General features: G+C 43.0%; 1 protein-coding gene across 4 annotated transcripts; it reads left to right on the forward strand.

Annotated features, from left to right (window-relative positions):
• The first annotated feature begins 781 nt into the window (after positions 1–781).
• Positions 782–21,551, forward strand: PLCXD1 (phosphatidylinositol specific phospholipase C X domain containing 1). Of its 4 annotated transcripts, XM_041468528.1 has the most exons (8): positions 2,798–2,979; positions 6,906–6,996; positions 7,452–7,594; positions 10,899–11,035; positions 14,268–14,396; positions 14,916–15,071; positions 18,507–18,690; positions 19,962–21,551. In XM_041468528.1, exons 3-8 carry the CDS (start codon positions 7,483–7,485, stop codon positions 20,255–20,257), a joined length of 1,014 nt encoding a protein of 337 aa, XP_041324462.1. In that variant the 5' UTR covers positions 2,798–2,979; positions 6,906–6,996; positions 7,452–7,482; the 3' UTR covers positions 20,258–21,551. The 4 variants fall into 4 exon arrangements, 3 of the variants coding, with proteins under 3 accessions (XP_041324463.1, XP_041324462.1, XP_041324460.1); XM_041468529.1 differs by lacking the exons at positions 2,798–2,979; positions 6,906–6,996 and adding an exon at positions 782–857; XR_005955233.1 differs by lacking the exons at positions 6,906–6,996; positions 19,962–21,551 and adding an exon at positions 15,711–16,087 and having other exon boundaries at positions 18,507–18,570.
• Positions 21,552–21,631: the final 80 nt, after the last annotated feature.

The raw sequence follows: 21,631 nt of genomic DNA on the forward strand, positions 1-21,631 counted from the left end.
CTCCACACAGGGACCAAGCACAAGGAGGGCTCCAGACTGCCTGCCATCCTCATTGCATCCTGCTCACAGCATTGAAAGCTTGAGTAGCCATTGTGGTCTCTAGAAGCAAACACAGACAAGCAGTTTCAAGCTCTCAGCAGGTCTGGGCTGCATTTTTCTTCCCAGGTCTTTTTATTACCCAGAGTGACCTCCCTGGTGCTGCAAGCTGCCTCCTCGATGATTCCCCTGCTCTTAGGAGACATCATGGCTGCTGCCCCTAGATATACAACCTCCTCTCAGAAATATTAAGCTGTCTGTTTGTTCCAAAGCCAGAAATTAGGTGAAGGTTGAGAGGACTTATCAGTAAGTCCTGACAGGGACAAATACACACATTGCCCAGGGTGTTGGACACGTCCTCAGAACAAACATCCCAAATCCAGGCAATTCAGTTAAAGCTGTTTAAATGCTTAGTGGTATTTCTGTACATTACAGCATAGAGTAAAGATGTTCCATATCTGAAAATAAAAAACTGTGTTGGAAGACAAAAGTCTCATGCAACATCTCAAATACTGACCATTTTAAAAAAAAGTTATAAACTTCTAATTCATCTGAACAAATCAACTGATTTCTCATAGACTGAGAGCATCACATTTTGGTATGCCAAAGTGTTTAAATATATAAAGTCCACTTTAAGGCTCTATGACTGCTGCCTCTGTGACTAACAAACCAGAAATTTCACTCTGACCCACAGCTATAAATCAGACCTGCACTTCCATCAATCCCCACACTGATGTATCTGCCTGTTTTGACTCACTCAGATGCTACCAGCTTCAACCTCTTCAGAACTGAATGCTTCAAAACTGATAAGCTCCTTCTGGGTAAGTTCTTTGTCTTTTGAGGTCTGTCCCGTCTTTTTAATGCAGACATTTATTTTGTGAGGAGGGTAAATCTTGGGCTTTTTCATGTCCTGCTTCCTCATCTTGAAATTTGCTTATTATTTCTGCAAATACTGACAAAAGTTATCCTTGCCTTGACTGCTCCTCAGAAGACATGCTTATTCAGGGCTTTAATCATATGCTGATTAACTTCCTGTCATTGGCTTATGGAATTCCTAAATCCCTCCTGAGAGATTGTGATCTCAGAGCTAAACCAAGAGCAACTCTCTTGACATCTCTAGTAATTCCAGTGCAAACAAAGAACTGAGACATAAACTCAGACTTGAAAGGGTAGGAATTAGAAGAGTTTGGACAGGGCTAGAGATTTCCTGACAGAGTATTTCTGTTGAGGTGAGACCTGCAAGATCATATCCACATCACTCAGCAGACACTTCACATTACCAGGGTGTAAAGTCCTCTGTTAAGGCCCTCAGAATAAAACATGGGATTTCAGTTTCAGGTTCTTTTTGAGTTTTCTGTTACTCATTTCAAATCCACACCAAAAAAGCTTTTAATTTTTTCTCTCCACAGTCATGTTTTGCCTTTTAGTCCAAGCAATTTCACACAGATTTGTTTCACAAGACTGGAACCATGTCTGGCTGTACTGTATTCATCATGGTAGTATCCAGAGACTGCCTGACTGTTGTTTTGTCACACCTTCATAGTCTTAACTTTCTAAGAAAATGAAGAATTAAAGTTGTCTTTGATTTTTACTCCTAACCTTTTCTTATTGAAATTCTTTCCTATTTATTTCATTCCAGGAAGGGCACAATAACAGTTTTCTGTAATTGTTCTCAACTACTTTCTATCATGGTGGTGCAAAACCACACAGCCATCAAATAGTGTCTTTTCTTTCCTGCCTTCTCCTTTGCTTTTCTTCATTCCTTTTGGCATTTCATCCTTTTTGTGCCAAGCTACAGCTTGGTGCACATCTATTCTGCATCTACTGGCAGCTAGTTTTGTGATACTCTGTAAGACCTGATATATAAACAGCAGCCTGGACCAGTACATATGACTGTAATCATCTCCATGAAGCCCAGGCAGCCTGCTGTCCTGGCATTCACCAATGGAAATATCTCATTTAGCTGACTGTTAACCTGATCTTGCTGCTACCTACAAGCTAAAACTACAGCAAGTTTTGCTCTGCACATATACACTGCCCTGCCTCATGCAAAAACGGGTTAGCGAAAAAGGCCTATCCGGAAAATACATCCTTGATTAAGAAGCACTGCAGCAGCCTGAAGTTGCTAATCCCGACTGCAGTACGATCCCACAGCACCTAGATCACAGCTCCGTTGTAGATGGCACTCTAGGAATGCTGCCCTGTGGAGAAAGAGGAGCTAATCTTCTTTATCCATTCTTTCAGCTGGAGTTTCAGCTCACCATTCTTTACTTAGGGAACTGCATGTTTTAGTGCGCTTTTGGAACACTAAGGGGTAGGTCAGATCCTTCCTCCATCTCTCTGGGAAGGCTGAGAACACACCCTGCTTCAAGAACTGCACCGAGGGTATGCATATTTGCCTCTACATGCCACTCACTCATCTATTTACCTCCTGCCTCTTCACACAGGAAAGCTTTTTGGAGAGCTTGCCAAGATTTCTGCCAGGTGGCATCGTAAGTGAATTTCACCACAGCTGAGAGCCTGACAAGCTCTGCTGGACAGACACAGCAGGAAAATAAGATACTTGTAACGTATCTGTATATTTGTAAATATTTATCTTAAGCCTTCTTGCATTAATAGATTTCAAATGCAGCAGCAGCATGGCACACACTGCTACCTGGCGCTTCCCCCGCCTGTCCCTGCCCGCAGGCTCCTCCTGGAGCAATGCCCCGTCAGCCCAGAGAGCGGCTCTGCGCCTCTCCACCACAGTGGACAGCGCCACTCCACCACAACCACTTCTCCTCCTCTTCTTCATCCCTCCCGCCCCTTCTTCACCTTCCTCAAACCTGCGGCCACTTCAGCCGGGCGGGGCAGCTCCGCCCCGCCTGGGTGCGGGGCCCGGGGCGAGCTGGGGTGCGCACGGCTTCCCGAGGAGCCGACATGGAAACGGAGTCGTTCCTCGGAGTGAGTACAGCAGTGGCGAGGGAGAGGGAGGGAGGCAGGGATGCGGCTCCTCGGGGGGTCCGGCAGCGGGAGGCGGGGGCAGCGCGGAGCCCTGTCCCCACCCAGGGGAGCCCTGAGGGGCCGGCGGGCCGCTGAGGGGCTGGCGGGCCGCTCCTCGCCGGGGTGCTCGGGAACTGCTCCTACAGGAGTTCCTGTAACTCCCGTGAGGGTTTTTTTAGCTTCTGGGTCGGCTGCAGCACATGTTTTACTGATGTCATCATGAGTCGTTCTTTAATTATATCTGCCTCCCGGAACTGCGTTGGCCGGGGTTTGGCCGTGCCCCAGCGCTCGGGGCCGGCGGGGCACAGCCGCTCTGGGCGAGGGACAGTCCCGATGCTCTCGGTGTCCTGGGGCTGGAGGATGGTGATCTCTAGCGGCTTTACACGTCTGCATGTTTTATTGCTTGTTTATTGCATGTGTCACGGTAAAGTCCTCAAAACGTAATTGCTGCTGTGTGCAGAGCACCCAGGGCAGGTCAGACGGCTGATGCGAGCAAGGGGAGCGAGGGTGGTTAGGGCGGGCTGCTCCTGACTGGAAGCCAAGCGCCCACCAGAGTCTCTCTATCACTCTCCTGCTCAGGGAACGGGAGAGACAAAAGTAACGAAAGGCTCATAGGCCGAGATAAAGATAGGGAGAGATCACTCACCAGGTACTGTCACTAAAAAAGGGAAAGCAGACTTGACTTGGGGAAAATATTGATTTCATTACCAATGAAATCACAGTAAGGTAATGAGAAATAACCAGCAAATCTTAGAACACCTACCCCCCACCCCTCCATTCTCCCAGGGTGCAACTTCACTGATGATTTCCTGATTTCCTCTACCTGCAGTGGCACAAGGGGATGTGGAATGGGGGCTGAGGTCAGTCCATCAAATATTGTCTCTGCTAATCCTTCCTCCTCAGGAGGAGGACCCCTCACACTCTTCTGCTCCAGCATGGTCCCTCCTATGGGAGACAGTCCTCCACAAATTTCTCCAACATCAGTCCTTCCCAAGAGCTGTAGTTCTTTGTGATCTGCTCCAATGTGGGTCCTTTCCATAGGGTCACAAGTCCTGCCAGCAAACCTGCTCCAGCGTGGGCTCCTCTCTCCATGAGACCACAGATCTTGGCAGAAGCCTGCTCCCACATGGGCTTCCCATGGGGTCACATTCTCCTTTGGGCATTCACCAGCTCTAGTGTGGGACCCTCCACAGGCTGCAGGTGGAGGACTCTGCTCCAGAACGAATCTCTATGAGCTGCAGGGGCACAGCTGCCTCACCATGGTCTTCACCATGGGCTGCAGGTGAATCTCTGCTCCCGTGCCTGGAGCACCTCCTGCCCCTCCTTCTGGACTGGCCCTGGTGTCTGCAGAGTTGTCGCTCTCACATATTTTTACTCCTCTTTTCTTGGCTGCTGTTGCACAGCAACTTTTTCCCCCTTCTTGAACCTGTTACCCCAGAGGCTCTACCACTGTTGTTGATGGGCTCAACCTTGGCCCGCCTTGGAGCCAGCTGGCATTGCCTCTGTTCTACGAGGGGAGAGTTTCTGGCAGCTTCTCACAGGAATCAGCTCTGTAGACTCCCTCACTATCAAAGTCTTGCCATGCAAACCCAACACAGTAGCTTATCACAGTACTGTGTGTAGGGGGACTTACCTGTCTGGAAAAGGGGAATAAAGAAGGAGTTCTTATTTGTGAAGTTTAGGATTTAGTCATGAGAGACAGCAGCTAATGGCTGCAGTTTCATTTCTCCAAGTAAGCCTTGGTTTCTCCCTAGAGGTTGCCCCTCATACACAAGGCAGCAGCTGAGTTTAGAGGTGGCAGGGTGAACATCTAGGGCTTTGCATTGCATGGGGGAGTGGGACAAACCCTGGTCCAGTCACTTTTGTACAGGACTTGGTCAGCACATGGCCATGGTGCAGTTCCTGCCAGGCACTGCCAGTGGCCGCCATCCCCAGTCACAGGGTACTGCGGAAGAAGAGGATGAGGAGAAGGAGATGTGCATCTCTCACATGTCTGTGTTTGCAGGACTGCAGCATGTCTTGGTCTTTGCTGTTTCTGCTCTCTGCTGGCTTTCCTCAGGCCCAGCAGGACACTCTTTGTGAAGTGTCCTGGTCCTGCAGAGGTTGGGGCATCGATGGCATCTGTGCTGCCTGTGGGCTCTGGCTGCACAAGGGATCTCTTGTACAGCTCAGTAAAGGCAATTGCAGAGCTTGATGCTTTTGCAGGGACTCCTGAGCACGTGCTGTCCTGTCTCCGTGGTGAACTGGAGAAAGGCATGGCAGAAATCCAGCTTTTTTCTGTCAGCTGTGAGGCTGTGCCTGTGTTAGCCCAAGGAAGGCAGCGAGAGCACATGGCAGGAGGAGAGTGGCAGCAGGCAAACCTGCACCCTTGGATGCATCCTGGGGGTGCTGTCAGTGCAAAGGAACCTGTGCCAGGACAAGGTGTGATCGCCTGGCAGGGCTTAAGGGTCTTACTATGGGTCCCTGGGGTAATGGGTGCCTGCTGTGGGAGAGCGTGGGTGGCTTTGGGGTATTGGAGAGCCCCAAAGGCTCTGGAAAGGGAGCTGCAAATCTCCCTGCTCAAAAGAGGAAAAGCAATGCTTGTAGTCAGGTCTCTAGTCTGCACACAAGAGCTGCATAAGTGCTGCCATATGCTGGTGTGTTGCAGCCTCAGAGCTCCTGTCAGATTCAGAGCTGGAGAAGAAGAGAGACCATCCAGTCTTTATAAACAGAAATGCTGTTTTAAGCACCTGCAGCCCCTGCCTACGCTGATGCTACTTGGTACAGAGACTAGAGCAGAGCAGCTGTGGGTGAGCAGTGGTGTGCAGTGTGATGAAGCGTGAAACAGAAAAAGGTGACAAAATGAGCTGCAGACATCTGTTGTCTGAACAAGGGTCTGTGGGGGACAGAAGCTCATCATATTAAAGTGCAAAGGATCTGCCTGAGATCTGAATATTTTTCCCAGAATAAGAATAGCTGATGTGGCATATAGAGACCATTTGTTTCTTTCAACTCAAAGATGCACCGAAGGCACAGCAAGGCAGGCTAGGCAGGTGATGCTTTGTGCATTGGCTGTATAAAAGCAGATTGTATCTTTTTGTGTTGTATGGACATAAAACTTAGGAATGAAATTCCTAAAGTTGCCTTTTAGATGGCCCTGTGTGACTGTCAAAAGAAAAAAAATCTATCGCACCATGTTTAAGGAAATGTTCTTCATATAAGCACTCTGTCTCTCCAGTATCTAAGGAAAAAACCAACCACCTCCTAGGAAAATAATCTTGAATGAATGTGCTAAGATGCAGCAAAAGGGACCAGGGACCAGTGAGGGTGTTTGCAGAGTACAAAACATTAAAAATATGTATCTGACTGTGATTGCTGTAGCAGACAAGAAGCAATCATTTACACTGGCAGCTTTTTAAAAAGGCTTTAAAAAGGCATTAAAAAGGCAGCTGTGATATTGGCAGTCACTGTGCCATCACTGTGCCAAAAGAAACTCTCCCACTATCTGTGACAAAATAAAGCCTTGAAAGCAGGGAAAAGAAGGAAGGCTGTAATCCCCAGACCACCACTTGAACTAGGAACATCCTAGGGAAAAAACCCCCAAAACACGGAGAGCTTATTTTTGTGTTCTGCACAATCCAGGAGATCTTAAAATGAAAAATTAACACGATAACTCTAGCAGGCCCTGGTGATGGCATGATTTCACCTGAGTTTCCTTCACTGGCACTCCTGCATGACCACTGCAAATTTTGCAGAAGATCCCAGAGAAGAACTGTTCCAGAGTAGTTTCAGGAAGGTCAGACGAAACTGAAATACTTATGATCCTGGACTTGTAGGGGCAATAAACACATCTTTGGTGTTCTCCAGAGCAGAAATAAGGAGAGGAAAATTTTCCTCTTTGACCCCAGATGCTGGCATGACCTGCAAATCCAGTGTCCTGACATCTTTGTAAAGGCTTTTCATAGAAGTACTCCTGTGGCACCTGTTTGGATCCTTAAGGTAAGTTCTCTAGGGTCCTGAGGATAGCAGACCCAGCCCCTGTCCCAGCCTTGCCATTGGTCCCATTGCTGTGCTCCTGGGACTGCAAAGTGTAAAGGAATGGACACAGTTTCATACTGGAGGGAGGTAGTCTTTGTGGTTTCACAGTAGCCAGTACTGACAGCAATTTCTCCATACCAATGAAACTGTGTATATTTGTCTTGGCTTGATTTTTTCTTTCACTTGGTCAGTTTGCAAACCTGAAGCTGGAATCCACCCTTTGGCATTGTGCTGGGAGACAGTGTTATCAAAAGCAGCGTATGTTGTGGCTGACAAGCTCTTGACATTTTTCTGCAACTACTTGAGGGAAGGATTGGCATTTTTTAACATCTAGAAATTCTTCCTACACAGGTGCAATGCCATTAATTCAACAGCAGTATATGGAATGGTTTATTGTTTTTCTTTTTCCCTCCCAGAACACCCTATGAAGTCCCAGAGCACATACCAATGGAAGGCCCTTTGCAAACCTTCGTTCACGTCTGCCATGAAAATGGTCAGTGGATGTCACAGTTACCAGAGAAGCTCTGGGATATTCCCCTCTATAACTTAGCTCTTCCAGGTAAAGATGAGCTTTTGTTTCTCCACTGTTTTGTTAGCTTGCCATTTAAGCATTGGAATATCCTGTTTGTCCCATTTCAGGATGGCTATGTTATTATTTGGGTCAGTGTGTGGGGGAGAGTTTGTGCGATGTTATGTGAATAATGTTGGTCTGTAATGTTTGGGGTTTCTTAGAGGGGAGGGGTAACAGGATTTTTTTATTATTTTTTTAGAAATTAAAAGAAAGAGTCACTTTGAATTATCTTGTGAGATACTAAGGATTAACTTATTTGGGCAATGATAAAATTTCCCTAATTAATTCTTGTGATTTCCTAGATAATATAAATGTTAAATAAATAAAATGTTTTCAGAAGGGGAGAATTAATGTTTTACCTTATTATTTGTTTCTTTGTAGCGCCTAAAAGAGGCTGTGAAGTTGCAGAAAAAGGAGAATTGAGACTTGTAATTGACATGTTTTTATTAATGCAATCTGTTATTTTTCTACATGATCCAGTTTATAAAAACCAGATTTATCATGTTATGCGTAAATGCATTTAAATGATACCTGTGTATTATTAACCTTTCTTTGGATATATTATTGCTTCTTTCTGCTGCCTTGATTTTTTTCCCCTCTCATTCTGTCCAAAAAAAATTATGGTATAATGTGGTTTCACTGATACATGGGGAGGCACAGAAGGACCATCAGCTCTTGAGTGATTCCCTTTGCCTCCACATCAAAAATGGTACTAAAGAAAACTCTCACACCTGTAGATGTGACAGGTAGCTTGGGGAGAAAGCAGCACAGTGTGTAGATGAAAGTTTAGGCTACAGGATCGTAGGTTAATTTTGGGAAAGGCATATATTTAGAGATAGTGTGAAGTCTTGTCTTCAGTGGGTAGAGCCTTGGGAGAATCCAATAATTGTAGTGTTTTGGCTTTTTTCTGCCTGTTGTGAACTATTGGAGTGTGGAGTTCCAATTAAAATTGAAACCCAGAAACTTATTTCATGGAGACTTCTTAGATAATGTAATTTGAATTGATGTTAACTTCAAAACAAGCACATCTCTGTTTAGGATAAAGCCTATGTAAGAGGACTAGGACAGGTGCTATTAAAGAAACCCCTCTAAATTTCTTATTTAACCATCAAGAGAAGAAAAAAGAGAATATGTATCTGTCTTATGACTGAAGAAAGAAAGTAATAGTCTTCTCTTTTTCTATTTTTGTTCCTATTGCAAAAAGTCATCCAAAAGTTAGTAGCACACTCAGTGGGATTTTGTTTTGCTGGAAAAGGAGCCATGTTGTTTCTATAAGACTTCCACCTGGTGTTTCTTGGCCATCTTAGAAAGTGGAGAACCTACTGACGGGCTTGTTTGCCTTCCTGGCTCTGCTCCTAAGGGTGACCTTGTTATTCTTGAAAATGTTTGTTGTTCTTGTGAATATGCCTGCAGGGAGAACAGGCATGAAGAACAGTGGAAGGCAAGTCCATTTGAGCAAACATTTGACGACTTTTATAGAACATTGCAGGCTATTAGCTTGGAATACTTTGGTGTCTGTCCAGCTGACCCACAAAGCTGATCTAGCCCAAGTCAGAACACAAACAGATCAAGACCAACCAGGTCAAGACAGCTCTGGCAGGTTTCCAGAGGGAGGAAATCCAGTTTGGAAGTGGAAGTTTATCTCATAGAAGGCATGCAAGAAACATGACAGTGTGGATTCTGAAAGCATGATGATAAGACAGTGGCAAATCTCATTAATTAGTGTTGTGCTTGCACCAGATTCAGCACAGTGCTGCTGGCGAGGTGTGGATTCAAGGTCTGGAGCTATTTGGCTTGGTGCTAGCTCACTACCTTTGCATCATATGTGTTGTGTCATGGATGTACCATCTTCCTTTCATTACTGTAACTCCTGACATCACAAATGACTCGTGAGTAAAAGATTACTATCCGTTTGCTGGTTGGCATCCATAGATGCAACACCCATCAATGGAATCTTGCTCATCTCTCTCAGACTTGGATTTGGTCCATGGATATTTAATAGTTTGACTCCTACATCTTCAAACACATACTTCTTCTATTGCCTACCCTCAATACTGATCTCCCATCTGCAGTGAGTGTGTTTTGGGTATTTGAAGCAGTAAAATAAATAAAAAATGGATTTTAGAAGGTGAGAAAATTGATTGAGACATCAAACTATTATTGACAGTTCCAAAGAATTTTTACTTCCAAACCAATCATTTTTACTGTGTTTACTAGAAATATTACCACTGGCCCCAGTAAGACTGACAATTCAAGAAAGCAGTTCCTAGCACCAGTGAACAACTAATTTGACAAAAGACTTAAACCCAAAAATGATAAGCAAATTCTTTGCAGATATTCTGTTAAGATCCAAGCAAGTCACTTCACTGAGTTGTTAGCTTTTCTTATTAATGATTTATAAAACTGGAAGAAATAATGGAACAGAAAAGCTAGCAAAAACACTGGTTTTGTGTCCTGATGAAATTGTGAGTTGCAATAGCTTCATCTAAACATGATGCAAGAGATGTGTCAGATTTATTAAGACGTCAAGGAAATAAAATAATTGGGCAGATTGGTCTTGGCTCTGATGCCTGCATAATTCCCTGTGCTGGAAAGAGTCAGGTAATTTTAGAAGTCCATCAAATGAGGATCTTGTTCATCTTTCACTCATAAACTTTGATTTGCCTCAGAAACCTTCAAGCACCCACCTTGTTGTCTTTATAGGGGAGGTGGGGGTTTACTTCAGGGGGACATTTTTAGCAGATATTTAAGATATAAATGGTTAAAATGCCAAGTTAAGTGTTGGTCCAGTCAAAGGTGTAAGAAGATGAATTTCTTCTTTCAGTCGTATTTTCCCATGCAGAAATGAGGGTATTGAACAATGAAATCCTGCATTTGGACAACTCTGAAAACAGGACAATTTCTAGATAAATTCAGCCTTCAGCTATTTATTCCCTGAGAAAATATGTTTTCACATCAAGGTAATTATTTTGAGGGAAGACACTATTTGAAACAAAGAATTTTATTGTGGTTTGAGGCAAACAACAGTCATGTGTAGTTCAGATGGTTTATTGAAAAGTGTCAATGCCTTCCCTTCACAAGAATTTCATGCTAACCTTATTAATGTTAGGTGAACAACCTCTGTAGACAATTCCACCTTTTTGCCATAACTACAGAGGCTCTCATTCAATATTGGTGTGTGGCTTGCAAATGTGGTGGCCTATCAGGTGTGCACATGAAGCGTAGCCATGGAATGTGGTCTTGAGTAGTTAAGAAATGAGATTTTCTGTACATTTATTTTTGTATTCTACAGGAAGTCACGACACTATGACCTACTGTTTGGATAAAAGCTCTGATGTCAGTGGCAACGAGTCCAAGCTGGTGAAGTTTTTAAACAAATGTCTGCCCTGCATTGTGCACCCCATTATCATGAAGTGGTCTATAACACAGGTAACCATTGTCTGGTGCTCTCTTCTTGCCTTGGCAAAGTTGAAGCTTGTGCTGCAGGGCTGAAAGCGTACCATGACAGAATAGCCTGCTGCCCAGAAATCTGTGCTCTCTTGAGATACCATGCTTGGGTGTTGTAGTTTAACTCCAGCCAGAAGCTCAGCCCTGCACTGCTGCTTCTCATTGCCCCTGGGTGAGATAGGGGAGGGAGTTGAAGAGTAAAAGCTGGAGAACTTGTGGGTTGAGATAACGATCTTTAATAGGTAAAGCAAAAGCCACATGTGCAAGCGAAGCAAAATAAGGAATTATTTCACCACTTCCCATGGACATGCAGGTGTTCAGTCATCTCCAAGAAGGCCAAGCTCCATCATGCGTAACGGTGTCTTAACAGGACAAACACCATCACTCTGAACGTTCCCCCTCTTCTTCCCCCAGCTTTATATGCTGAGCATGACTCCTTATGATGTGGGAAATCCCCGTTGTCAGTTAGGGTCAGCTGTCCTGGCTGTGTCCCCTCCCAGCTCCTTGTGCACCCCCAGCCTCTTTGCTGATGGGGTGGGGTGAGAGGCAGAAAAGGCCCTGACTCTGTGTACACACTTCTCAGCAACAGCAAGAACATTCCTGTGTAATCAACACTGTTTCCAACACAAATCCAAACCACAGTTCCATTCCAGCTAATATGAAGAAAATTACTCTTTCTAAATCCAGCACATCAAAGTATGAGATAGGAGCCACACATATCTGATCATCTTTTCTTGGGAAAAAGCATGCAGGTGAGGCAGGGATGACACTTATAGTTGTTGCTTAAAGCTGACCGCTTGGTACTAGAAACCATTTTTCACATGTTTATTGTGGTGGTAAAGAACACTTAATATTAATGTAATTAACAGAGGTTTTTTTTCTCTTGAACTTTGTTCAGAAGGTACTCGCTTGTCATTTTTGCTGTCACTCTTGTGTGAGACGTCAGTTGTTTCCCCCACCTATACTGGGTATTTCACCAGCAGCAGAAACAGAAGAATCCCCTGTTGAAGGGATTTTTTTTCCTATAAAGATTAAGAGAGTGAAGGTGTGGTCCATCATTTAAGGTTTAGTTAACTTTTTAAAATGTGCAAATATTAAGCTAGTAGTTATGTCTTTGTTCCTCATAAATGTATGTTAAGGACAAACTTGTGGATTGTGATTTAAGCTACAGCTTTTGAAGATTCTTCCAAAGAATAGACTTGCCTGATATCAAAGAGGTACTAAAAATCTTCCTGTTTTTGTTCTTATTGAAGGAGTAGTTCATTATTAGAGAATTAAAACTGAATAATTGATAAATAGCAATAAGCATGCTAAGGTTTCTTTTGTTGTGTTTGAACAGCTCTGGCAAACTGGAATCTTAGACACAACCAAGCTATTAAATATGAACTGGCATCATGAGCTGATGTTGACAGGCACTTGCTTAGCACAGATCCTGTATTCTGAGCTGCTTTTTTGGGGGCGACTTTAGCCAGTGAAAGATGTAGACACCTCCTAACTTGTGGGTTTCTGGCTGGCAAAGTGACCCCGTTGGTGACAAACAATCTCTTAACATCATTATAATAATTTTCTGGTCCAAACCCAGTGTGACAAGCAGGAAATGGCCCAGTGCTGATAGGGAAGAGGCACAGCTACAATCCTACCCCTCCTTACCTCTGCTGTGCTCCAGTTATCTCTGTGGGGAGAGGACTCCACCCATTGGAATGCAGAACAGACACCATGGAGCCCTTCTGATGGTAGGATCCACAAGTTCCTGGATGGCCCAGTGCCTGGGAGTTGCCTGCTTGAGCCAGCCCCAGTTGCCGTGGCTGTCAGTCTAGAAGCCCAGATGTTTCCTGTGTAATGGCCGTGTAACTTCCAGTCATGCCCTGGATGCCTGGTGTGAGATTGAAGCACTGAGCAGCATTGCTCCTCAGGGCTTCCTTTTGAATTTTGCCCTTTAGGGGGCAATGTTCACACTGCCTAATTCAGTATCCATACCCAGGTGACTAATTAGAGAGTCCAATTTATCTCGTTTTCCTGTGTAGTCAACAGATAAGAAATTAATTAATCTGAAGGGCAGTTCAGAACAGCAATTTCATTTGGTGCTTTTTCTGGCCACAGAGGTTATAAATGACCTACAGCCATGTACACTCCCATCACCAACATACTCCAAGCAAAGGGGTGTGGATCATCCTTCAACCCCTCCAGCCTGGTGGAGACCCAGCAGGCCCAGGAGGAGCTGTTGGCCAGACCCACTGCACCCCTGGACCCTGGGGCACACGGGGCTGGTCTGTTCCAGCCTAGTCCCTTGGGCAGGCTAAATTCATGTCCAAAGAACAGGAAGTTAGGGGCTTAAACTAAGCAAGGTGAGAATCCTGCCATGTGCCTTAAGCTCTGCCACAGTGCTAAAGCTATGAATTTGGATATTCAAAAGCAATGCCTTGTACTGATTTAGCTTTCATTGAATCCCCTCTGACTTAAATCAGTATAATGTATGGTTTCTGAAGCCTAAATTTTTATCCCTAGCAGGTTGAACTAAGATGAGCTGGTGTTTAAACATATTTAATTAAATTGATTCTATTTTCTTTTCCTAAGAGAGTCTTGATATAAGGAAAACACATATCATTTGGAACTTTTGCCTCAGAAGCAGCTTTATCACCTGTTCTATTCAGCCTTCAAATCCAGTGGAAGTGCTCTGAGGGAAGTGGATCTAGAGGAGTGCCTCTGTTTTGTAGGACTTCTACAGGTTAATTCAAACTTCATAAGAAACTATATCTTGAAAAAGAACAATAGCCAGTAGTTTCTATTTTTGTTTTCCTTCTGTTGAGGATGTGTGAGGTCCGCAGAGACAACCATGGAAAAGTCTTTGATCTAATAAGATAAATACAGCATTTCTAACTTGCTGATCCTGCAATTGTTTTTTAAATGAATAGTTGTGTGAAGAGCAAGCATGTATTTATGTACAGGTTAATTGATTTTTAACTTTCAGAATACAACAAGGGCACCTGTCTGAAACTAATCTAATCTGTACTTGCAGTTAATGCAAGTACAAAATTGGAAATCCCTCTTGGCCGAGAGCAAAATGCTCACTGTGCCATACAGTGACATTTTAAAGATGAAAGACCTGTGAAAAATGCCATAGGACTAAATTTGTACCCCTCTTTTAGCTTTCTAAACTAAAGAAACAAATGTCTTTCAAGTTCTCAGGACCTTTGTCTTCTGTTTCACCTTTCAGGTCCTGACTGTGACAGAGCAACTTGAGGCTGGAGTTAGATACCTGGATTTCAGGATCGCCCACAAGGCTAATGATCCTTCTATGAATTTGTACTTTGTGCACATGGTTTACACAACTGTTACTGTGCAGGTATTTTCCTTACCTTTGTGATGGCTATAAAACCAGTGCCATTTTTTCATTTAAGGGCCATCATAATGCAGAAATGTTGGCTCAAGTTCTTCTGAGTATGTTATTTGTTTTTCTTTTGTGAGGACTTCAAACTAGAGAAAATCAGCAGGGCTGGAAGTTAGTTTCAGCAGCTGCACTCATATTGGAGCTTCAATGTTTTCCTCAAACCAGACTCTTTGTGCCTGCTTTCCACTGCCTATCCCCTACAACATGCCCGATGTTCTGGGGTTCATCACATGTTGTCCCAGGATGATATACAGGACATTCCTGTTTCCCTGATAAGGAGAGAAGTTGTTAAACGGAAGAAGGCATTAAAAGCTCTATATAATTACAGAAATGCTTTTTTATTTTTTTGAGAAAACATAGTTTTTCGTTATTGTGATTGTGAGTCTACTCCACCATTACTGCTCTGTTGATTGTATGTCCTTAGCCCTGCATAGCATAGATAACTTTCTAAGCTGCCATACCTCTTTCTTGTAGGATATTCTGTGGGAAATATTGAGGTGGTTAGAAACTCATCCTCAGGAAGTTGTTATCATAGCCTGCAGGAATTTTGATGGATTAACCAAAAGACTTCATAATCATCTTGTTGCCTGTATAAAAGAGATTTTTCAGTGTAAACTGTGTCCTAGAAATGTAAGTATGAGATCCTTTTTTTCACATTTTAAAAGAATGATACACCACAGTGAGATCTTTGGAAATTTTTAGATATATTCTATTTTCACTGTGGTTTTAACCTTTGAAAAGTAACATTTGCTGCATTACAGATAGGTCATTACATAACAGAACTGGGGAGATAAAACAAACATACATTCCACAGTGTTGAGGAGGGAATTAAATTTGACTGTTATGTATGTGGGACAATAGTAGAGACAACTGTCATCCATTGTCCTGTCTGAGTTTTCTTGGAAAGGAAATGGAAAAGAAGAGAGAAAAGAAAAGAGAGGAAAAGAAAGGAAAATGAAAGAAAAAAGAAAGTAAAACAAAAGTTGTGCATCTTATATTTATTATTTAGAATTTAAAGAATCCATTTTCTGCCTTTTCACAGCAATAATTATAAATTAATTTTTTTCTATTGAAAACAGTTTAGGTTGGAAGTGATCTCTGGAGGTCATCTGGTCCAACACCACCATGCAAAGTAGGACCAGCTTCCAAGTTATGCTGGGCTGTGTCCTGTTCATTCTTGATTATGTCCAAAGATGGAGATTTCACAACCTTTCTCTGCAAAACTTGATCACTCTCACAGTAACCTTGTTTTCCTTCTCTGTCTGATAGGAATCTCTCTTGTGTCTGCTGACTTCCATCCTTTGCTGTGCATATCTGGGGAGTCTTCTCTACATTTACCCATTAGGTATTTGCAGATGGAGTAAGACCTGTCCAGTCTCCTCTTTTCATGCTGGACAGACTCAGCTCCCTCAGCCTGTCCTTGTGTGTCATGCTCCAGCCCCTGCTCCAGCCTCTGCTAGCTCTGGTGGTGTGCTGCTGGATTCACTCCAACTTGTCAGTGATTTCTGTGTACTGGGGAAGCCCAGCTGGAAACAATACCTGAGCTACAGTCCCACAACTGCTGAATAGAAGGGAAGATCCCCTTTTCTTGATTTGCTGTCTGTGCCTTTGCTAATACAGCCCAGTTCACAACTGACCTTTGCCAGGTGAGCCCAGTGCTGGCTCATGTGCAGCTTGATGCCTATGAGAATCTTCAGGTCCTTTTCAGCAAAGCAGGTTTCTTGCCAGCTTCCACCAGTCTGTCCTAGTGTCTGGAGTTAGTCTGTTCAGAACTTTGCATTTGATTTTGTTGAAATTCATGAGGTTTCTGTCAACCTGTTGAGGTCCCTCTTAATAGCATCTCTGCCCTCAGTGCATTTCTGGTGGCATTGACTTTCCTGGTGCTGACCTCCTAACCAGTCTTACAGTTACCCATACCTCCAGAAAAGCCTTAATTTAAATCAGAAAATATTTGATTGCTAGATTTTATTAGTTGAGACTTTTAGCTCCCTCTGTTTTTTACAAGGTGTGGGAGCATCTAGTAGTTAAACAATTAACATTTCAAAGATGCAGAGGAACAGAGGGTTTTCTCTGGAGATGTGAGTGGTACAGGAGAATGATGACCCTGTTCACGATTCAAATTCAGCCTTTGAAGCTGGTGTATCAGTAATGTGTGAGTATTTCCACTTCAAAGCATTTTGTACGGCAAAGTTAAAATAGAACAATTCTCAGCAAAACTGGGGATTCTGAATATTCAGGCCTCAGCTGAATAACTGAAGACCTGAGTGACACACTGTTTTATTGTTTCCCGAAATAATTTGAGTGTGTAAGTTGTGGATGAGCAGAGATACTGGAGAAGGTGGTCAAATTTGCTTTCAAACACATGGCCAGTTCTTAAACAGAAGAGAGTTATTAACTGCAAAAGGGGAAAGTTGCTGATGACAATTTCTGAATTGAATGTATTGAAAGAATGGTCTGAAATCACTTCACTGAAGAAAGAACATTTCTGAGTTGTGTCCAGGAGGATGGAGGAAGAGAACTGGAGAAAAGACAAACCAGTTACTTCCCTTGAGTAAGAAAACTTTATATCTGTGGGATCTGTGACCAGCATAATGGATGTCACCATTTTTGCTAGTGGTACCATTGCAGGTTAGGCGCTTGTGGGATTTCTCAGGATCACAGATTTAGATTTGCCATTGAATATCCAAGTGCTTGCTGACTTAATCTGAAATAAACTGCTACCTACTGTCTTTCAAACCTCATCTCTGTTGTCATACAGAATTAAATGTGAAAGTGTTTATGAAGCAGCTGCTCAGGCAAGGTCTGTATGTAGTACTGGTACAGGCCACAGTGTGACAATATTACACTGCATTTAAAATTTTAATTGTCTTAACTATTCAAGGTGTCTTCCTTTGATCTGGATTACTAAGGTTTAAAAATCCCTTGTTAGATTTTAATTTCTGGTTTGCTTGCATAATAAGCACCTGTGTTCATATACACATCTCTGGTAGCTTTTTTTTTTTTTTTTTTTTTGCTTTTATTGCACATCTTTGCTTGTTTGTTTAAGAGATTCCAGCTTTAGAAGGGCAGCTGGAATAAAGCAAAGGCTTCAGTCAACCACAAAGTTTTGTAGCTTAAGAAGTTTGTGTCTTAATTTTGCAATATTTTTTGACCTAATAGAAGCTTGCATTCTCTCTTTTGTGGATGAACTGAGACAGATTCATTCAACACACAGATTTCTTCTAATATTTGCCTTATTAATTTTCAAGTGCCTTTGGCTTTTATTTAAGTTAATAACCTAATAAGAACATCAAAAAGCCACCATTTCTTTTTCACAAGCAGCAAATGTGGTTTTTAACCACAACATTCTTAGAAATAACAATGCCTGTTAAATATGTTGGTTTTGCAAATAAATCTAGTCAGATGGCCTCAGTTCTCTCCAAGGGTAACTTCTGAGGCTGGAAAATGTAATTTCATATTGAGATGCTTAAATTGAACAGCTATTTTAGCCCATCTATCTGATAGAGAAAATGTCTGACTCAGGTCTTCCTCTCTCTCAATTAAAAATGTTTGGAGCATCCCAATTTCATAAACTTTTCACTTTCAAAAATGAGAATTAATGTAGCTCTTGGTGACTCACATTTAGTTTTACCAAGTTTTAAGCAGTTCAGTTTTCTTTGGTGGTTACTGTGCCAAATTTGCATTAATGTGAGGAATCTGCCAAAATGATTCCCGCTTCTCTCTGTCAGCATTCCTGCAGCAGATGGTCTCTGTCTTCCTCCCCTAACAAACTTCCAGCAGAGGCTTGTGCATGAGGGCTGACACAGGGATGGTTTCCTGTGATGCAGGTGTAAGACCTTGAGTTATGGACATGATCATAGCTGAATTGTTTGAGGAAAGGATGAATTTGCTGAAGCTCTCAGGGTCCTATTGCCCTGCAGCTCATAAACCAGCCCATCACCTACTGGGCTGCTCATTTAAACTCTTTATCTGAACTGAATCTGTGCCAAGGTGCTGTCTCACAGTATGTGCACATAGGGAACGCTGCTGTGTTGCTCACTCCAACCTGGGCATGCTTCCTTTTAGGTGGTGCCAACACTGCGGACCATGTGGCACCTCGGCCATCAGCTTATAGTGTCATACGAAGAGGAGGTGGAACTGGAGAAGCACTGTGAGCTGTGGCCCCCCATCCCATACTGGTGGGGAAACAAAACATCCACTCGTGCTCTTATCCGGTATTTGGAGCGCATGAAGCGGATGGGCCGGCCAGGTAGGCACAGGGAGTTCGCTCGGAGGAGAGAAGGGGCACTTACAGCCATGCAAAACAAGTAGGAAGCTGGGCAATTGTTGCCTTATGGGATATAACCACCCTGTGTGTGCTGTGTGCCCATGGCTGCTGAGTGCTCTGCCTCCCCTGGGCGAGTGTGACACTGCCCTTGGTGGTGTGGATACTGTCAGTGTACACACACAGAGACCACAGAGATTGTGGCGGCCACCTCGCCGGTGTGACCCACGGAAAGGGAGCCCTCAGTGCAGACTCACTGGCGCAGTTGTGCCCGCCTCACGGGCAGGAGGCTGCTTCCTCAGTCCAGTGCTTGCTGCTTCAGGCAGCACAGATGGTGAGAGAAGCGCATTCCTCTAGCCTTGTTGTTAAAGGAAGCCCCTACAAGGCTTCTCTCAGGGGACACCTTATCAGTCTCTACAGCTACTTGAAAGGAGGTTGTAGCCAGGTGGAAATTGGCCTCTTCTCGAAGGCAGCCAGAAGAGGAAATGGCCTCAGGCCAGGCGAGATGCTGAGATTGCAAGTCAGGAACTATTTCTCCACTGAAAGGGTGGTTAAGCCTTGGAATGGGCTGCCCAGGGGGTGATGGAGTCTCTGGAGGTGTTCAAGAAACAACTGGATGTGGCACTTAGTGCCATGGTTTAGCTGTCATGCTGGTGTTTGGTCAAATGTTGGACTTGATGATCTTGGAGGCCTTTTCCAACCTTAATGAACCTGTGATACGAGAGCAGTACGAGAAGGGTGTAGCTGCACATGGAACAGCAGCACTCAAGCATGCTGGTGTGGTGTAATCTGACAGAGGTTCAGTTCAGAACCTCTGACACAGCTTTTGAAGTGAATGCACAGGGTGGTGATGGGGGAGCCGCTTCAGAAGCACACTCCCCAGCCGGAGGGTGCACCCTGTGCTCCCATCCATTGCAGGGGAAGGCTAAGCATTTGGAAGCAACCCTCACAGAAACAGAGGAGTAATTTACAGAGGACTAGTCAGTGGAGAACCTTTAGACTGCAATGAATAACTAGACAAATTTAGCTAAACTGGAATGTTTGGATAACCGAGCGTGGCTCAGGAATTGTTTACTACAGCATGAAGTTGCAACAAGAGGAAACAGTTACAGGGACATGAAACAATACAGAAAGAGTGTGAAGTTAGTATTTTAATGATCCCCACTGGAATGAGATGTGAAGGTAATGCAATACTGAGAAGTTTCTCTCCTCCTCAAAAGAATATTTAATGTGTTACTTTCTGATTTTTGTTTCAGGAAAATTCTTTGTGGCAGGGATTAACCTTACTGAAAATTTAAGGTATATTCTCGTACACCCATTTGGATCACTGAAGAAAATGACACTCCAGAGTCTTCCATGTTTGAAAATCTGGATAAAGCAGCAGTATCCAGGACCAAAAAAAAAATGTATTAACATCATTGCTGGAGACTTTATAGGAAACAATGGTTTTGTCAAAGATGTGATAGAACTTAACACAAAAATTAATCCTCCATTACACTGTCAAAGTGAGCTGGAACAAATAGCATTTAATTCTCAGCTTCTCAATCTCTGAAAAGTTGAAAAGGCTTTGTCTGCATTTATTGTGCCCTGCTGTAAACATCCTGAATCCCATAAAGGTCCAATTAATTTAAACCAGGAATGCTTTCAAGGCTTAGTAGGAAAAGGTCTTTCAACATCATCAGAGTTTTGAGGCCTTTGGACAGAAAAGAGGGCAGGTACCTTGCTGAAGTCTCTAAAGAACTATGGCATAGGTGTAAATTTTTGGAGATGCTTTGATTCTGTAGCAGCTGGCACGACTGAAAGTCCCAAGAACTCAATCTTATTTTACATAGGACTAAGAAGGAGGAAAATGTCAGTAGTTGCATGATTTAGAGGTAAGATTTTATCTTTCTTATAATTGTAAGGATATTCTGCACTAATTGCAAACCAAGTTCTTAATCTTTTATATCAGTCTGAAATTGCCTTGTTGGTTTTCATAGTTTCTGTTAAATAAACAAAAGGAACAGTTAAAAATATTTTTGATATATCAGAGATGCTGCACTGACAATCCAGTTTGAAATGATGTTATACATACACACCAATGTGCTGAGTATCACTTGTGAGCTACCTTATGAACAGGGTAGCCCCAAAATTATTTGGCATTTTTAAGAGGTAATTGAATTTGCACTTAGTCATGCCAGTTCTGCAGGGATAAAGATACCAAAACGAGGCCCTCACACAGTTTGTCTGTGGCAGTTAAACATTTTACTAGGTGTTGACTAAGTATGCCTTACACTGAAAATAAACACAGAGGAAACAAATTCCTGATCTTAACTTAAACTGCCCTAGAAATACAGATTCTTGGCTTCTATCATGCTCATTTGGGGTTTCACACCTGGTCTTTTATTTAGCTATTTTAGTAGCTCTGTAATTATTTCTCCTCTCACTAAGTAGTTTTTGTGTATGTCAAAACGAAGAGGTTTGTGCTATTTCCCATCGCATATTAATTCTGTTTTTCTAAATGAACTGTGTAATAACAGATCATCAAGAAGGCAAGAAAAATGTCAAGCATCAGGACTGAAATAAAACCAATTAAAGTTCACTATGCAACTTCATCTATATACCTCACTTTTTAGATGCACTTTATATACAAAAGCTAAATTCAGATGTCTGCTAATGTTTGCAGAAGTTTTCCTGCTTATCTTTTGTGCCCTCTTTTGTACTCTTGTTATTCTCAATAAAACTTGATCTCTCTCTGTAATATAGAGTGAAATAGTTTGGTTTCTCCTTTCTGTGATGTTGTTTTATTGATTCTCAGTAGTAATTCATAACTTAAGAAATGGCTCTGTTGTGGTTGTGGGTTTTTTTCCTTTTGTTTTCTTCTGTGAAAAGGTTTGCTGTACCTTAAATATTTTCTCCAAGAACTGACATAGTAATAGGTAATGTG

Source organism: Pyrgilauda ruficollis, unplaced genomic scaffold, assembly GCF_017590135.1.
Source record: "Pyrgilauda ruficollis isolate IOZ18807 unplaced genomic scaffold, ASM1759013v1 scaffold22, whole genome shotgun sequence".
Classification (NCBI taxonomy): domain Eukaryota; kingdom Metazoa; phylum Chordata; class Aves; order Passeriformes; family Passeridae; genus Pyrgilauda; species Pyrgilauda ruficollis.